Source organism: Punctularia strigosozonata (assembly GCF_000264995.1).
Source record: "Punctularia strigosozonata HHB-11173 SS5 unplaced genomic scaffold PUNSTscaffold_5, whole genome shotgun sequence".
In the NCBI taxonomy this organism is placed as follows: domain Eukaryota; kingdom Fungi; phylum Basidiomycota; class Agaricomycetes; order Corticiales; family Punctulariaceae; genus Punctularia; species Punctularia strigosozonata.
This window is the reverse complement of record NW_006767437.1, coordinates 1,714,836-1,732,387: the sequence shown is the minus strand read 5'-3', so window position 1 is coordinate 1,732,387 and position 17,552 is coordinate 1,714,836. Positions and strand designations below refer to the sequence as shown.

Below are 17,552 nucleotides of genomic sequence, written 5' to 3'. Positions count from 1 at the left end.
ATAGCGAATAATTGTACATCAAAACGACATAATTGAGCGGCTGCACTACTCCTACAGATATCCCATACACATTCAGCATCTGACATTGCGAGTTTGTGACCACGCCGCATCACTTCTTCTTGGGCTGTTTCTTGGGGACATGGACATCTTGAAACTTTTCGGTGTTGATCGAGTGATTCAACTTGGCCTTAGTCTACGTAGAGAGTTTACTCAGTGCTCACGATGCTCGATAGCATTGAGTACTCACGGTCTTGGGCGGGGAAGCATAGTTCTCAGGAATGCGCACCCCGCCGATTGTGCTAGACCCGCCCTTCGGTGGTCCGTTAATCTGAATCTGGAGCTGGCTCTGGTATCCAGACCCTTTCGAAGGCGTCTCCTGCCTGTCCAAACGGTATCCCTCGTTTTTACCCTTGGTAGCCTGCGTGGCGATAGTCATTTGCTTTCCAGCAGCGGCCCCTGTGACGAGCTTATTGTCCGGGATACTGGCAACGAAATCCTTCGCCATCCTCTTCTCCTTATCGGAAGTACGTTTGATACCGCGCTTCAACGATATCAGCGTCAGGTCGAATCGAATACAAGAGGAAAGATAATTACTCCCGACATGATGAAGGAGGGCAGGCAAGCTAGCCAGCCTGAGTGGATACGACCATCGAGTCCTGGCAATTATACTGATTCAGAAGAGAGTTTTGCCGCAGACACAAAGTTAGCACTTAGATAGCAACTTAACTCTGACTGTGCTGTTGTATTTGACTTCTTGCGCGCCCAAGGTATCATGTGTCGACATGATAATGGCCTACTTGGGTTAAGCACTTACTTTATGAGATCTATCAGAGTGCCATTGGTGAGTTATTGCCAGTTTGTGTGAGATACCGAACTCATCAAGCCACCCCATATGACTTCTATCATCCCCATTGTGACAGCGCTCATATGGGCGGTCCGCTGTCCACGTATCGGTCTTCCTAAGTAGTGTAAGTAGGAGATACACAGAACCCGATCAGGTCTCGCCGAGTTAGCGACAGCGCCATCACACAGCACACCACGCCCACGAAACTAGAAAGGAGTCATCACCGATAAATGGAGTTACCCAGTGTTCACGGCATCCAGCAAGGCAGCGCTGGAGTCTTCACAGAAGTTATAGGGGCCCCACGGCGTCAACACAGAGCAACCGAGACATCCACGCCGCTAGGCAAATGTGCAAACAGCACAACTGTGGACTGCTGCCAGTGTTTTGGCGACTCGAGTGGCTATAAAATTTCATTGTCAGCATGGCGCAATACGGACCCATATTTAGAGAGTCTTACTGGTATATACAGCATCGAGAAAGCACCCGCGGATGCCAGGTGCAGAGGGTCGAACGACGTGCTTGAGGCTGTGAGGTCGTGGGGACATTTTCTCTTGATGGCGGTGTAGACGCGCTTGGAGCAAGCATGTTCATTCCTGGCCTGCGAAAGCGTCACAACGCGCAGATCTGCTGTTTTTTTGGGTTTTTACACGCGAGTAGAGACTCCTACCGTTCTTCAGAACGAAACAACGGGAAAAAAAAGTGGACACATCCGGAATTGAACCGGACACCTCTCGCAGCCGTCTACCAGTTCCAAGTCTGGAAATATGCTAAGCGAGCGTGATAAACCAACTACACCATGTGCCCTTGTCAGGGAGACTGCAGCAGGATTATATTTGTATGCTGATCGCGGTACACTTCGGCTGTCGTCAGCTCCGCATATGCCACCCTCTGAAGCAACCTGGCAGGTGCCCTGAACATGAAATAAACAAGCAACGAAGGTGGGAGATAATGCGGGGAGAGAAGGGGGTTGGGTGCTGAAACCGGGTGACGACAATGCAGGCGTCAAGCCTACCACGTGTTACCGCTTGGTCTCCGCATCCACTCAAAGACGGTGCACCGTACCTCCCGCTCTCCTTCCCGACGCCCAACAAGCGCGCCGATCAACGCGTACCGACGCTTGTTTCCTTTCTTAGGCGCCCAAATCGCGCCCCCCTCCGCCGCCCTCGTCGCCCCGGTAACTCTTGCCGGCGATTGATTACTGGATCCCGTCCATGACCGCGCTTGGTCCAAGCACAAGCCCACAGTGGGACAGCCGCAACCGGGGCTTCATCTCACCGTCTCAGCTCCAACAGATGAAGCGCGCGAGCCTTGCTCAGTCACAGTCCCCACCACCGCCTCAGAGTCAGACAACCGACCCGGTAGCCTCGACCTCCGCCCCGAATCTCGGCCAACAGCAACAACAGCAACAACCACAGAAACCGGCATTACTGCATCGTCATTCCCAGTCGCATTCGCGCGCCACGTCTTTCTTTTCGTTCCGGAGCCGGACGAGCCTCGACGGTCAACGGGAGCAGCCTACTAACACCTCCGGCGCGAACGCGCCCCAGCCTCCCCCACCCAATCCCCGTCTCAGCCTTGCAGGCCCCTCCGAGCCCCCAGCAGGTCCCATGCAGCCTTCTCGCCAACCCACCGTCGGGCCCGGCCCTACCGTGCCTGGACAGCCTCCCCCACCACCGCTCCACGCCGAGATACGATCGGTTGTGCAGCTCACGGTCGCGCACGCTCACAAAGTCTACTTCTCTGGACCTCTCGTCCGAAGGATCGAGCGCCAGCCGGATGGCCAGAAGCCCGCGAAGGATGAGGGGTGGCAGGAGGTTTGGGCGCAGCTTGGGGGGACAACGCTCAGCATCTGGGATATGAAGAAGATCGAAGAGGCGAGTCGCGAGGGGCGCGAGGTCCCGCCGACGTACGTGAATGTGACCGATGCCGTGAGTTTGTCCCTCATTTCCATCACACACGACGAACCAACGAGTGACGCGAATATCTTCCTTGTAGTTTGTCCAGGTTCTCGGCGCCGTCACCCTCCCGTCCGTGAACGGTGCGCCCGGCCAGCGCTACCAGAACGTGATCACGCTCAACACCGCCGGATCCAACCTCCTCCTCTTCTCCTGCCCCTCCCCGGCTGCGCTCGTCTCCTGGGCCGCCGCGCTCCGTCTTACCGCGTGGGAAAAATCGCGTTTGGAGGAGATCTACACCGCGCACCTGATTCGCATCACGCTGAACGACGGTCGGAAGGCCCCCAGCCCGCTCGTAGGTGGTAGGATGGAGGGATGGGTCCGTATCCGGCTCGCGGGCCAGACGGACTGGAAGCGCCTCTGGATGGTGTTGACCGCGGGCACGGGCGGGTCGGGGGAGAAGGAGGGAATGGAGCGCCCGGCGAGTCCGAGCCAGAGCCGAAAGCGACGCGTGTCGAACATATTTTCGCGCGACCACGACGCGTCGAAGGCGCCCCAGGCGGCACCGCTGCTTGCGCTGTATGCGTCGCAGAAGCCGAAGGACCGCAAGCGCCCGCTGCTCACGATGCGCGCCGTGAGCCAGGCGTTCGCGGTTTATCCAGAGCGGCCAGAGTTGATCAGCCGGAGTACGCTGATGAAACTTGAGGGCCTGTTCGGTGATGAAGATACGGCAGCGGCGATGCGCGGGCGCGAGGGATGGATACTCGTCATGCCCGAGCTGGAGGGTGGGAACACGCAAGCGAGCGAGATGCTCAAGTGGATGATTGGTGCGTGCCGCTGTGCCACGGATCGGGCACGTCCATTGACGAGCGATTTCCAGGCATACACGACGCGTTTGAACTTTATGGGCGGCCGAAGGGGTACACCTGGGACCCTCGGGATCCCGTTAGCATGATGTTCGCGTACCCTGTCGGACCCGATAAAGATGTGAGCATGGATCTCTCTGCTTTATGTCGATTGAACCCACCTTTCTTCTCCAGCTCCTCTTCCTCGATCGCGAAGTTGCAGAGGCGCTCGATCCACGGGACGACCGCACCTCCAGCATTCGCACCAACCTGCGGAATTTGATGGCCGCACGTATGACGAGCCCCACCGCCCCGGACCCGCGAGCATCCGGACGCCCGAATTCTCCGCCTCGCCTCCCCCCACCAACGACTACCTCGCCCTCTGGCGCGCCGACGTTGCCACCGATCGGTGATATGGGTTCCGCTGCACCACCGCCGCCAGCGGAGAGGCAGAACTCGTCGGGGATGCTGCCGCCACTATCATTTCAGGCTGAACGAGCGGCGTCGCCCCCGCGCTTTACGACTTCGCCGCAAATGATGGCCAGTTCTCCGCCTCCCCAGCAGCCGCCTCAGCAACCGGTGCAACCGCTATCGCCTACGTCACCCCACAGCAGAGGGGCCCTGACGCCGATCACGGAGAGAAGCCTCAGTCAATCGTGGTCGGGCGATCAGCATGGCGCACCGGGTTCCGGAGATCAAGGCCCATCACGCGGAGCGTCCGGGCAAGGGAGAAGCTCTACTACGCCGGCAACCGTCCTCGAAGAAAAGGAAGAACCTGAGACAACGTCTTTCACGAAGAGCCCGAGCCCTGTCGCGCAGGATTACTTCGGCAACGCTCGGCCGTCTGCGGACCAACTCAGCACCCGGCCGTCGACGGACAGCGTCGCCAATAGGCCCTCGCTTGACAGCTTGCCATCTCGCTTGGTATCTCCGAGCTCCCCTCACGGGGCGAACGGCGCATATGCGTCGTCGTTCTTCGATCGCCCGCGCTCGCCCGCGTCCGTGCTCACGTCGCCGTACTCAAACATGGGCCACTCGGGCCTTGGCGGCTCACCGCAGTCGCGCATGACCGCTCCAGGCGGCGCTTCGGGCACGGGCGTGGAGTCGACAGTGAGCCTGGTGACGCAGACGCACGGCGACGACGCGAGTCGGCACTCGCTTCACGCGACGCTGCCGTTGTCTCCGCGTTCGCAACATTCGCAACTCTCGGCTCAGAATCAAAGCGCGGGACAGACACAGCCTCCACAGCAGCAGCAGCCCCGCACGCCTAGTCCAGACGAGCCGCCGCCAAGGGACCTGTTCCAAGAGGCGGGCGCACTGTATTACATGCGGCAAATGGACGAGGCTGAAGGCCAGGCGCCTGCAGGCACGACTGCGCCCCGCTTCGGCGCTGCGCCTCCTCCGTCTCAGTTCGAGGAAGACGAAGACGAGGATGAGGAGGACGACCGGTACAGAGACGACTCGCCCACTCGCCCACCGGCGCAAATCCCGCCCCGTCTCGCGGGCAGCACGTCGCCCGGCGCCGGCGACTCGCAGCCCCCGCGCCGCGGCACGCCGATGGGCTTCGAGCGGCTGCTGAACCAATCGCCGGCCGCGGCTTCCGACACGTCCGGCGGCTCGGCCGGCGGACACCGGACTTCGCTTGCGCACCGGCCTTCTGGCGCACGTGCGCCTCCCACGTCGACGCGTCGGCTGTTGCAAAAAGAGGCGACAGGCGCGTCAGTGCAGCCACCACAACCTCCCCGAGCGCCCTCCATGTCGACGATGACGCCGTCCGCGTCTGCGAACACGACCGAGTCTGAGTCGGTACCGACGAGCCAGTCTGGATCGGGCATGGCGCATAAGCCCAGCTTCGAGGCACCGGATGACGCTGCGGACGTGCTGGCCGCACTCAACTTCCTGGAGCAGGAGCAACACGAACAACAACCAGCAGAAGCATCGTCGCCGCCGCCGCCGGGACGGGCCTCTGCGTCTCCGCCACCGCCGCAGCCAAAGATCGTCACACCAGTGATACGTGCGCAGTCGCCAGAGTCGCCAGACAGGAACGGGCAGTACCGGTCGTCGTTCGCGCCGTCGAAGACCGCCGCGGAACGGAAGGCACGTGCGCAGGCACAGCAGGCCGCGCACGAGGCGGCGGTGCACAAGCCGGGTAGGGTGAACGGGAAACGGGCGATGGCGCAGCCGAAGAAGGGCGGATGGGCAGAGAGCAGCGAGGAGGAGGAGGAGGAGGACGAGGATGAAGATGACGAGGAAGTGGACTCGGACGCCGAGCCGCAGGCACGCAGGGCGCCCGCGTCGGTCAGCGAGCATCAGCCCAGTACGCATCCGTCGATTGCGCATGGGCAGAGCGGGTACTCGCCTGCCGGATCGTCCGCCGATCTGCACGCACCACGTGCGCCGCGTCACCTCCCTCAAGTGCCTGGTAGTCGCGTACCTAGTGAGTGGCCACGCCATTCCATTCCAGATTTTTTTTGTTGACCACGATATAGTGAACGGCTCTGAAGAACATATGCCAATGCCTCCTCGCTCTCGCATGCCCTCCGACCAGATGACGATGGAGACCGGTCGCCGCACACATTACGAAGAACCCCCCAGGATGCAAGCCCAGCAGCAGCACCTCCGTCCCCACTCGGAGTATCCTAACCCGGGTGCCACTCGTCAATCCATATGGACCCAGGTGCTCGAGCCCGGAAAGCCGGCTCAGCCGACGGACAACGGAAGGGACACTTTCGTGCAGATCGAGGCTCCGGAACAGACCATGACGAAAGCCTTCACCCCCCACGGCCTCCTCTCCGCCGGTTTGCAGGACAAGCAGGATCGCTCGGCGAAGCGCCAGGAAGAGCTCGCCCGCGAGACCGGGGCGTCGCTCGTCAATGTCGAGGGCAAGCCGCCGCCGCCGCAGGCAGGCTTGCTCGGCGCCATCACCGCGCACGAGCGGGAGCGCAAGCGCGAGGGTGGCTTTGGGGCCGCGCTGACGGAACGCGAGCGCGAGAAACGTGCGGCGGAGGAACGGCAACGCAAGCTCGACGAATTTCAACGACAGCAGCTGGAGCAGATGCAGCAGGGAGGGTCGATGTACGGCGCCCCCGGCGGGATGGGCATGAACCCGATGATGGGCAACCCGATGATGATGGGCATGAACCCGATGATGTCCGGCTTCATGGGCTACCCCGGGATGATGCCTGGCTTTAACCCTCAGCACATGTTTGCCGCACAGCAGGCGGCGCAGGCGTACCAGCAGGCGATGATGGCGTTCTCCATGTCGGGCTCGCAGATGGGCGGTGGCGACGCCGGTAGTGGTGGACCGCCCGGCCAGATTGCGCCGATGAACCCGATGATGACGGGCATGTCGGGCATGGGCGCGTTCGACCCCCGTATGTCGATGATGGGTATGCCGCCGATGATGGGCGGCGCGATGTCGCCGATGCCGATGGGCATGAGCATGCAGATGACGGGCGGCTCGACGTTCCAGATGCCGTTCCAGCAGGGGCAGTTCGGTGACACTCTGACCCCTCAAGGCAACTTCGGTGGGCCGGGCCCAAGTCGTTTCTCGCCCCAAGGTAGCTTGAATGCATCCCCAGCCCAACGGCCGCAGGATCCGGCCGACGAACCGCCTCCGATCAGAGGCCAGCAGGTACCGCCATCCTGAACGACGACGACAAAACACGCAAGTGTAACATACATGCACTCTTCCTGCATTCTCCTCAAATCTCCCTCAAGTTACGCGACGCGATGCGCATCCTTTTACATGGACTTCTCGGTATTCTAGACTCCGATGATCTCATTCTTTTATTGATTTCTCCTCCTTTCTCTCTTCATTCAATGGCGACGACCATCTGTCTATCTATACTTTAGGCTGGAAATTCGGTTAGGGCAGATACCCATGACATTAGCATCGGAATCATCATGCTTTCATATCACATTTGCGTTCTGTATCTTGAGTTTGCATGTGATCTGAGAGCGATGAACTTGCAGTCTGCAAGCTGTTGATGGCCGGTTTGAGGCAATCTCGGTATTGATCTTCAAGCACCGTGTGGGGTTCTCTCTTCTTCCACTGGCAGGGATCGCCTTGTTATGAAAGGGTGGATACCCACAACAGTCTTAGCATCCGAATTCGTCACGGTTCATGTCACAATCCACGTTGTTCTCTTGAACTCTGATATATTGCGTTTGCATGCAACCTTTAGGCGATGAACTGGTGTTCTGGTGATCTTCAAGGCATGCTTTCGCTGATGGTTGCACACGTTGAATCTTGATGCACATTGGCCAAACGGGTTTGAGGCAAGCCAAACACTCGTCTTCAAGCACCACAGTGGGCATGTCGTCGACCGCGTTCGTTTGGCAGCATGCAGATGCATAAGTTATAACTATAATCTAAGAGACTCACGAAGCCAGTTTCTGCGGCGACTTCCTTGCCCTGAGTCTAGTGCTGAGTTTAGGCCGCGGCCTGCTCTTCTTGCTTCTTGAGGGCGCTGTCGCAGCTTTTGTTCTATTCATGGGAGCTCGAAAGGACAGGTTAGTCGGAGGTCCAGACACGTATACAATACATACGCGACTGTATGGTGTGACCGTAATTCTGGGCGTGCTGTCAGTAACGGCCTGGGACTGACAGGCGAATGCCGGACCTCTTTCGTGCTTGCGGTGGATGCGTCGGAGAATGACAATGGAAAAACGATCCCCATGGCGCAGAGCGTAACTTTGTGACGGGGTGTGAAGACGGACCATGCCCAGCAGAGGGACGGAAACGTACTCAGCGGCCGGTAGACGAATACGAATGTAGCCAGCGGCTCGGCGCCCATTAACGTGATGCCGTGCGATTTTCCAGGTTGCCGTTCTCGTGGGGAACCGAAGCTAACGAAGACATGGGGGACTTGATGCGTTTACAGAACGGCAGAACTCACGATGCGACGTGGAACGGGTTGGTATGACTTCCTCTCGAGCTCGTTCTGCGAGATACAAGGTACATGGGATACTTTGGTGCTTCGGGGACGTGCTTGAATGTTGCCTTCCAGAGATATAGAACGATGCTGCCCGTATCCTTACCCGGCGAGTCGATCGGGTCGGTGCTGTCATCTAAGGCTGGGCTTTGTGAGTATTGTGCATAAACGTGTGTAACGCTGGAGATGAACACACCGGTTCCGCATGCAGAGATCCTGGAGAACCGTAAACACCTTCTCACTGTAGGCCGCTCCCGGACGCTTGCGATCCGGCGCTGTAGAAGTATCGAGGGGCCAGCATCTGTGCGCCGAAGCGGCGGTATATTAACGCACTCGGCCTGAGCCATCTCCTTGCCGTCGATAAGCAGAATGCCCTTGATGCCGTACGTCGCGCTCGGTTCAGCGTCTCCGTAGCAAACCGCGAAGTCCTGACGGGTTGAGGAAGGGGCTTCAAGTTCATACCAGAGGCACAGTGGCTCTAATTTAATATACCTGGCCCGCCTCGGAGTGTATCCAACAGCGGCTAGCTTTCCTGCATGTATGATGTTGTACTTGGTATTCCGGGAGTTTACGCTCGCCGGCTTCGACCCAGGCGGAGAACCGTCCTAGATCTGGCATGTGGCATATGTACAGACAATAACAGCCAAGGAAAGACTTTCAACGCGACATCGACGTGAAAAGCAGTCAAGGGTGGCTGGCGGCCAGCGCGTCAACAGCCGAGTAAGGAAATTGCCGACGCGAGGGTCAGGAGAAATGTCCGTGCGGCCTGTCCGTGCGTCCGTGCAAAGCTGTGCAAGGCTGTGCGAATGTCCGTGCAAGTGAGCGAGAATGCCCGTGCAGTCCGTGCCAAACAACGCGTCGCATATCTAAACGCGTGCGTGTCGCGACGCGTCCCAATCACGGTATCCGGTTGATCTGCGGTAGACGCCGTGCATAAAGGACTCGTACCCGCACGCTCCTGCTTCACGGCCTCTGCCAGGCATGCGAATGAGCTGAGGGCCGACGCTGGAATCCGCCGACTCCCTCTCAAGTTGCTCATGCGCCTGCCGGGATGAGTGCACGTGCTGAGGAGGCCAAGGGAATGAGCAGATGTTGCTTCTGCCCTTGGCCCCCGCTGCTGATGACCGGATCTCGAAGTCCGTAGACTGGACGCTACCTCGCGCATCCTGCTGGACAGCCAATCAGGAAGAGCGGTGTTTTGATGGAGACATTACAGACAACACGCTCAACGGCCTACGCCTTGTACTGAGCAAGACCATAGCCGTCATGCCGCCGGCCAGCGCATCATACCGTCCTAAATCGCTTGCTCCTCCGCAGCCCTTCCGGCGCTGGGTCTACTGGGACTTTGATAAGTCGGCCAGTCTTCTCGTCTCGGCGGTAAGCATCGCCCACGTTTTGCTGCCCCGCTACTTTTCGTTTCCGCTCCATGTTCTCTGAGTGCGCATTGGCGCGTATTCCTCTTTCTCTCTCTGCATATTGCAGCCCCTCGTCAACGCGAGATTCAGGGCTCGCTGGATGCCTCTTATGCGTGTTTCTTTGCCCTCCTGCATCCATGCTCCCTTTCCCTTTCGCTTCCACATTCTCCTGCCTTTCCGCGCTCTTCTGTCCTTCAAAGTTCGTGTTCACGCTCTCCTGCCCACCCGCATCCGTGCTCTCCCATCTCCCTGCATCTGTACCTATCCGGCCATCTGCTCTCGTGTTCGGCCGTCCGTGCGCAACGTCTGACTGTCCGTGGGCAGCGTCACCCTGCTGTCCGTGGGCAATGTCGTCCAGCTGTCCGTGCGCAGTCCCGTCCGGCTGTCCGTGCGCAATATCCTGCTGTCCGTGCACGATGTCCGGCTGTCCGTGCACAACGTCCAGCTGTCCGTGAGCACTGTCGTCTGGCTGTTCGTGTGCAATGTCTGGCCGTCCGTAATGAAGGTGTACGAGGGACGGGACGGAGTGCGAATGGAGCGAGCAGCTAGTGTAGATATAAGTCTCACTGCTCGGGTATGGGAGCAAGTCGTATTCATGTACCTAGTGTAGATATAACTACGGTACATTAGCCTTCGGTACAGGGTATATAGACAAAAGAGGGACTCACGTCTCACTGCTCGGGTATGGGAGCAAGTGAGACGTGCGCTCGCGAAAATGAGACGATTATCTGAAGACGGAAGTATAAGTTTTCGTGTCCGAATATGTCCATACCACGCGAAGGCGCGCGCGCCGCGCACGCAACGGCCGACACGGCGTCCGCTTGCATGCTCATCAACCATCTATCTCCAACAGTCCATGCACAATGTCCGGCTGTCCGTGCACAACGGCGTCCGGCTGTCTGCGTGCAACGGCGTCCGGCTGTCTGTGTGCAACGGCGTCTGGCTGTCTGCGTGCAACGGCATCTGCCTGTTGAAGCACCACCTTGTCCATCTGACGGCTCTCATCTGTTACTTGAGGGCTCGCTAACACCGCCTTCTTCCGGCGCGGACGCGGTGGGATCTTTGCTCTTGGCACTGATATATACTTATCCATGGGCCCCGCGTACTTCATCGAGTCCACTGGTATGCGGCAAAGTCCCTTCGATATGGATGGCTTCCATTGGTAGGGCTTCCCATCTGCATCAGGCAGGATCTTGACCAACTCGGCATCAGGTGGAAGTGGAGCGGATGTGGTGAACATCACGCGGCTGCCCTCGATGTATAGCTTCAGCAGGGTACCAGAGCCTTTTGCGCATGCACCAAGAGCGCGTTCAGCATCCGTCAAACGGCGCTGGATGCGTGATACCGGAGGTGCACTTGTTACCATGACGGTATCTTCGTCGTCTGCGTAAAGCAGCTTCGCTGGTCGAAGCTCAAGCTCGGCCAAGATAATCTCATCCCATTGCTCTGGGGGAGTGAGGAGTGCTGTAGTTACAATGCATGAGATGATGCATGGTAGGTTCCGGTTGGAGGGCACGCACCCATTTCTTCGTCTGTGTGTAAGTACGCATTATCGGACAGCTGTGCCGTTGTATCGAATTCACCGGATTCAATTTGATCGAGTTGTGGCTTGAGAACAAGGTCGAATATCTGGTCGTCGTCCGACGGGGCCCGCCCAAGATACTCACGCAGAATGACGAGCTGGAATAGGATGCGTGTCACAGTGGTTGCCTCTGTCATGAATGTGACTGATTTGAGATCCTGAACTAGGTGGGCACATAGTGGATCCGTGAGAGACGAGTCCCCTGGCAGTACCGGCATGAGGAGCCTTGTCCGTCCAACAAAATGTTGTATCGTTCTCCGAGGATCAGACATGTTGCCACTCGCATGTCGTTGGAAGTACTCCATTATGGGATGAGATATGGACCCCAATATAATTGCCCTAATTGTGGGGTATGCATCTTGCATCGCCGATGAGAGGTGAGTGTTGATGTAACCCTTGTCTGCAGCGTCGGCGGAAAGCCTGAGTGGCAATTCTATGGCACCGATCTATATTCGTGCGTAGATCACCAGTGAGTCTTATAATTGAGACGTCCTGAGATCGAAGAACTGACCTTAGATCCTGCCTTCGCGAGGCCCACACTTCGCGCGCACTCGTGGACATGGAGCTTGAATGTTTTGATTGTCTTCTTGTTTGGTGTTTCACTTGCTGTCCATTTGTTACCCACATACCATTGAAGCTCAGCGGTTGCGTCCTTCCTGGAGATGATCTTCGCAGGGAATAACAATCCTCTTTTGGAGCTACTGGTCAGAATATACCGTCCTAAGCTATGTCGTCCAATTATCAGTCACAATTAATGGATGTACTATTAATATTGACGTACATATTTCCGTTCCATAGCAGTTGTCTCCGACAACGTGGGCAGTGCCATGCAACATCCTCATCTCTGTAATCATCTGGAAGCTCAAATTGAGCCCGGATGCATTCGACGTGGTGCCATAGCTTGCAAAGGGTGCATTGAATTGCTTCTCTGGATGATTCCCAGTCACCTCTCAGGCATGCGATGCAGTGTATGTCCGAGCTGTCTGAGCCTGGTGAGCCCTGAGATATATGCGAAGGAGAGGCTGGGGGTTTGATGGTTGCAGATCGTGAGTGTTGCGTTCCTGCGGCATCTGACCCCGATCTGGCTGGAATGTGATTATATTCTTGAATCTTATCGCTCTTCGGGTTGCGCATCCAGATACGGCCTTCCGGTGGTACATTCGCCCAATTGTTGGATGACATCGAAACATTTGGGAGCACTTGAATCGTCGAGGACGAAAAATGAAGATGATACAAGTGCTGAGCCTGTCGGAGACGAGCCGCGAACATCTCCTCTTGTGCTGCTATGCCACCATGGAGATAATATACCACTGAATTTGTTCGAAAGCCTTGCGGAAGTGAAAGGGTTCCGTCGGATCCATATAAGCTGTCTTTTGCACCCCGCGTTGTTCTCCTGTAGTTTCCGTGGCTTTCCATTCCATCGTAGTCATATACATGGGGCCCATGCTTCAAGCGCGCAGCAAAATGGGACTTTGTTGCGCACCATAAGGACCGTCCAACCATCTCGTATGTGAATTTTCCAGATCCACCGACAGCGAGTAGCTTCGGGAAGTCAAAAGAGCTGCCGATTGTGTTGGATGAAACAATGGAATCGCATACTTCGATGATGAGGATGACGGGGAGATGTCAGGGACGGAACTGCGGGGCAAAAATATCGGAAATGTGGAGGTCCGATGCGTGGGAAAAGCGGAGATGAACGATACCGAAGCTGAACGGGTCTGGGACAAGTGGACCTAAGTCCAACGAGCAGGGGCGTACTGCCCAGACCACAACGCAGAGTCGGATGGATGCGATTCAGAGACAATATCGAGAAGAGTGGTATGCTGATGTCGGAGCAAAGTCGGAGCAACGTCGGAGCAAAGCGGGGCAGAGGCGGACTTGACCCGAAGGGTCGCTACACACTCGAGGTCCGCTTAGGAGCAAAGGGGAAAGCCTAGTCGATATTGGAACTGAGGAATATCGTACAGACAAGCTGGTATAAGTACTAAGCAGAACAATGGAAAAGTCGGAGATGAATCTATCATCAGTAGGACAAAGGGAACAGAGAAGAAGATCTAAAGTACATGTGGAACACAAAGGGAATCAGTGCCAAGGAAACCGAGCACAAGGAAGAAGAATATGATGTGAGAATGAGCGAGGACGAACAAAGGGAACATGGGGAGTCAAAGATACGAAAAGTCCGTCGGAGATCCGTCGGAGGACCGCGGGAAAATGAGCGGCGAAGAGCGGAGGAAATGTCGGAGGACAGTCGGTGATAGTAGGCAATGGTCGGCGATGATTGACCCGTGACAGGAGAAGAGGCCAGAGCAAGACTTCCTCAAGCTTGCCCTGACACAATGGCTTGCCATCAATGCTCCGATAGCATCCGTCGAGCTTCACCGGAAGCTGATTGATAGCTGTCATGCTCTTGAACCACGACAATACGTTGCCGTCATATTTGTGATATGAGTCGGACCTCAGGATGAATGTTGAACGGCTCTCGAGCCATGGGCGGACCTGACAATGCACTGGACGGTCTTTGAGGCGGCAGGTCTTGATGCGGACAGAATAGGATCGGAACAATGAGTGCTCAGCAGTACACCCAGGAGTTATCTTATCGGAAGTCAAGCCCGAGATCCAGCCCTGGAATATGTGAGATATCAGACTACATTCACTCAATTATGTCGTGTAACAAGCAACGTACCCAAACAGACTGGAAGGCTGATATACTGGTTCCCTCCACTAACGAGCTTTTAACCAGCATCTTCCGAAATGCATCGCGCTGCTCTGTCAGACGTGACGAGAGATCGAGAGCGCTGGCCATAATATACCGGCTCTCAAAATTCCTGTAGAGCTGGTATAATGGCAAGCTAGGGTTTGAATCCCTGAGACGGGACTCAAAGCTATCCCAGTCAATGGTAACGGCAGCATACAGCAGTGTCAATGCAGTGTCAATCCAACACGAGTTTTGGCTCCATATGTAGCCTTGAGGGGATGGCTCTGGCACATATGCATGCTTTGCCTTGCCTGCGCGCTTGGATTTTGACAGGAGGACTCTTGAGGTGTCAGGAGGACGTCCATCATTAGGAGTTGTTGACTTCCCCGCAGCACGGCTGGCCTTTGTCCTACCCAGTCGTGCTCCAACCACTTTCTATTCCTCGGCCTTGCCATAACGAATTGGAGCGCCCTCTGTAATACATAACATTCAGCATAGAGTATAATGTTATATAATGTGTACACAAACGAAGTGAGCAATTGTAGAGCATCTTGTAATGCTCGAAGAATCCGCACAAACTCTTGAGACCCTCCAGGAGGGTGTGACCAGATTTGCCCAATGCTTTGTAAATCTTCTTATGCTGAGCCTCTTCTGCATTAGTCGTACTGGGCAAGCGCTCCCAATAGTCATCAGGCATCGTTCTGTGAGCCCGGAATAGCATCGGCGCAATGTCTTCTCGAGACCACCAATCCAGCCAGGGTTCTGTCGCAGGATAACAATTGATGATCTCATGTACACGCTTCTCGAAGTCATCAATTGTTTCTGCATCAAGGAGCGAAAGCGCAAGGTCTTGAAAGTGTTCCTCTCGCTCTGGTTGGACAACAGCATGGATGCGCTTGATCCGTGTGACAGCTGCACGAAAGTGCTCGCCGCATCCTCTCAGGAGAGACTTTGCGGCTTCATGTCGCTGACTTGTGGTCCGTCTGTCATCTCTGTCCTCCCAGGATTGACAGTATGCCATCAGAAAAGCATTTCGCTGCGCTTGGCTGTAGTCAACAACCTGCAAATAATTTAATGGTGAGCTATATAACCTAAAGATAACTCAAATGATAGATTACTTGCATTCAGGAAGAGTTGATCCGTGATGTCCACTCCAGTTTTCTCCGCCTCCATTGCTATTGACTCAAAGAGCGCTATAAAGTGCTGCTTATAATGTTCCGCAGAAGCACCATTGGAGTACGATGCAATTGTTGGAACCCAGCAGTTTAGGTCAGGGGAGTAAGTTGAGCTGATAATGAGAAGAGCTTTCTTATCTGCCCAATAACCATGGGCAGCATCGGTAACAAGACCATTAATGGGGTCGCCTAGAATGGTTTCTTTGACCAACAGATGACGCATGAATGAATCTTGAAGGGAAAGCACTGTCACCACACCGAAGATATGATGCAGCAAGTAGTCCGCATAATCTGCCTGGAACTGCGCGAACCCGGTGACGAACCCATCCCCGTTGTTCTTCTGGCTGGCAAGAACTCGCTTCATGTCTTGCTGAACCCGATCTCGGTTTCTCCATACATCGGATAGCTGTGCAACCGATCTACCAACCCCATCCCGTGTTGGAGCACCAACGAGAAGTCCCAGCGCACCGACTTTGGGATTTTCGATGACAAGTTTCTGGAATTCAGTCTCCTCTCGAGGGAGGACGTGCAGCGGATGTGGGTGCGGATGGCCATGTGTCCCACCGTTAATGTAGTATATGCCGTCCTTGAAGGTGTGAAGATACGATTTGATGCCGCACTTGATCCATTTGAGAACCCATTTGCATTTTGGGCATGGCGCCTCGAGCTGCCGAGGGATTTGCTTTGGCCTTGCATGAGGACGGACACGATAGACACAATCGGCATTTCCACAGACTATAACACCATGACATGTTCGGTCTGATTTCTTCCCTTCCACCCATGTCTCCGCGTCGTTTCGACCACGGTGACTGCCGCCACCGACCCTGTGTGCCCAGTGGACCATCAGACCACTGGTAGCTGCAACCTCCTCCGCACTGAACAGGTATGACCAATTTCCATCTGGCCAGCCATCCCACTCGTAGAGCCGTGATGGCTCAGAGTCAGGCTGATCGCCGTCCGGGAGATGAATGAACACGCCTGAATGAGCTGCTGGCCTCGCCAGTCCTCCGAGTCCTGCAGAACGTGTAGCAGCCGGAAAATCTGTCTTCGCCACTCGAGGCTGGAGTCTAGAATCTGTAGTGAGCTGCCCGGGTCGGGATACCATGGCCGCGGGCACGGCACTCGGATTGTCAACGGTGAGAACCCCTATTTCCGAGTATATCTTAGTCGGTTGCAAGGTGACTCCTGAAGGCGTAGCATTTGTGGCAATAGCTGTAGTCAATGTTGTCGCCGCAACATCTGTAGAGCTCCATGGCGGAACAAGAGAGATTGCCGGGTTCTGGTATGCGATCGGAAGGACTTGGCCGGCCGCATCCATTGGGGCTTCGAAGAAAGCAACAAGCTGATCTAAGAGGGAACATAATGAGACGAATGGTAATCAAGACGATAATCGAGGAACGAACTGTTTGTCAGCTGAAAAACAGGCATGAGCGCTGGATGTTGCGCATTCCGATTCACCGGTCGTTCTGCCGTTCCAAGCTGTGTTGTCTTCTGTTCGAATTCCAGATGGATAGGGGGTACAGAGGGCTAATCGAACGTCATTGAGCTTTGAACGTGTTTGCCTACTAGAGCGTATGGACTGTCAGAGTACGCGCTGGAGCTCCTAGGAGCGGCGCGGATCCCCCGGGACGGCGGTGGAGACGCTGTCGCACAAGGCAGGGAAGCAACTGAGTATATATACGAAGATACGAGGGGAAATACACATACCTGTCGCACAAGGCAGGGAAGCAACTGAGAGAACAAGTCTGGGTTGCTCCCTGGTGCGACAGGCGACTATATAGTAGATGAGTAATCCATCAACGCAACGAAAGATGGTCCAATGAGAGAAGGGGAGGGTCCTCGGGCGCCTGACACGTGACCGGTGGACCGGCCTAGGAAGGCCGGGCGAGTGCGGAGGCCCTAGGAGCGCCGAGCGACGGAACGAAATAGGGGAGATGCCAAAAGGAGGGCGCGGGAGAGCGCGACCGAATAGGGAGACGGAAGTATTAGGGGAAATGAACGAAATGGGACAGAAGCGGAAGCAGAAAAGGAGAACAATGAGACATGAGGCGAGTGTGGGAGCCATGCCCTGACATCACCCCCCCTTCAAGACCCGGCGCCTCGACGGGTCGGAATTCCCACCCCAACCGAGTTCCCCCAGCACTTACTATGTCTAAGAGAACTC

General features: G+C 56.2%; 6 protein-coding genes and 1 non-coding gene across 7 annotated transcripts; 1 reads left to right on the top strand and 6 right to left on the bottom strand.

The window, feature by feature from the left end:
- Positions 1–109: 109 nt before the first annotated feature.
- Positions 110–603, bottom strand: PUNSTDRAFT_133729 (uncharacterized protein; the record flags this gene model as incomplete). Its single annotated transcript, XM_007383165.1, has 3 exons — positions 110–193; positions 248–541; positions 595–603. 3 exons carry the CDS (start codon positions 601–603, stop codon positions 110–112), a joined length of 387 nt encoding a protein of 128 aa, XP_007383227.1.
- Positions 604–1,544: 941 nt separating this feature from the next.
- Positions 1,545–1,648, bottom strand: PUNSTDRAFT_t52. Its single transcript has one exon. It is a non-coding gene; the product is annotated as a tRNA-Ala (tRNA).
- Positions 1,649–2,055: 407 nt separating this feature from the next.
- Positions 2,056–7,489, top strand: PUNSTDRAFT_143337 (uncharacterized protein; the record flags this gene model as incomplete). The annotated part of the gene is made up of 5 exons (XM_007383164.1): positions 2,056–2,772; positions 2,840–3,566; positions 3,620–3,726; positions 3,780–6,021; positions 6,074–7,489. 5 exons carry the CDS (start codon positions 2,056–2,058, stop codon positions 7,231–7,233), a joined length of 4,953 nt encoding a protein of 1,650 aa, XP_007383226.1. The 3' UTR covers positions 7,234–7,489.
- A 417-nt stretch (positions 7,490–7,906) lies between these two features.
- On the bottom strand, positions 7,907–9,142 carry PUNSTDRAFT_52091 (uncharacterized protein; the record flags this gene model as incomplete). The annotated part of the gene is made up of 7 exons (XM_007383163.1): positions 7,907–8,086; positions 8,136–8,160; positions 8,210–8,280; positions 8,335–8,435; positions 8,486–8,663; positions 8,718–8,949; positions 9,014–9,142. Coding segments are annotated over 7 exons (742 nt in total), but the record flags the coding sequence as incomplete, so codon positions are not given.
- Positions 9,143–9,805: 663 nt separating this feature from the next.
- PUNSTDRAFT_133727 (uncharacterized protein) lies at positions 9,806–11,736 on the bottom strand (the record flags this gene model as incomplete). Its single annotated transcript, XM_007383162.1, has 3 exons — positions 9,806–10,481; positions 11,043–11,400; positions 11,457–11,736. The coding sequence occupies 3 exons, from the start codon at positions 11,734–11,736 to the stop codon at positions 9,806–9,808; spliced, it is 1,314 nt and encodes a 437-aa protein (XP_007383224.1).
- Positions 11,737–14,648: 2,912 nt separating this feature from the next.
- On the bottom strand, positions 14,649–14,910 carry PUNSTDRAFT_133726 (uncharacterized protein; the record flags this gene model as incomplete). The annotated part of the gene is made up of 2 exons (XM_007383161.1): positions 14,649–14,686; positions 14,742–14,910. 2 exons carry the CDS (start codon positions 14,908–14,910, stop codon positions 14,649–14,651), a joined length of 207 nt encoding a protein of 68 aa, XP_007383223.1.
- A 174-nt stretch (positions 14,911–15,084) lies between these two features.
- PUNSTDRAFT_36808 (uncharacterized protein) lies at positions 15,085–16,307 on the bottom strand (the record flags this gene model as incomplete). Its single annotated transcript, XM_007383160.1, has 3 exons — positions 15,085–15,259; positions 15,316–15,859; positions 15,953–16,307. Coding segments are annotated over 3 exons (1,074 nt in total), but the record flags the coding sequence as incomplete, so codon positions are not given.
- Positions 16,308–17,552: the final 1,245 nt, after the last annotated feature.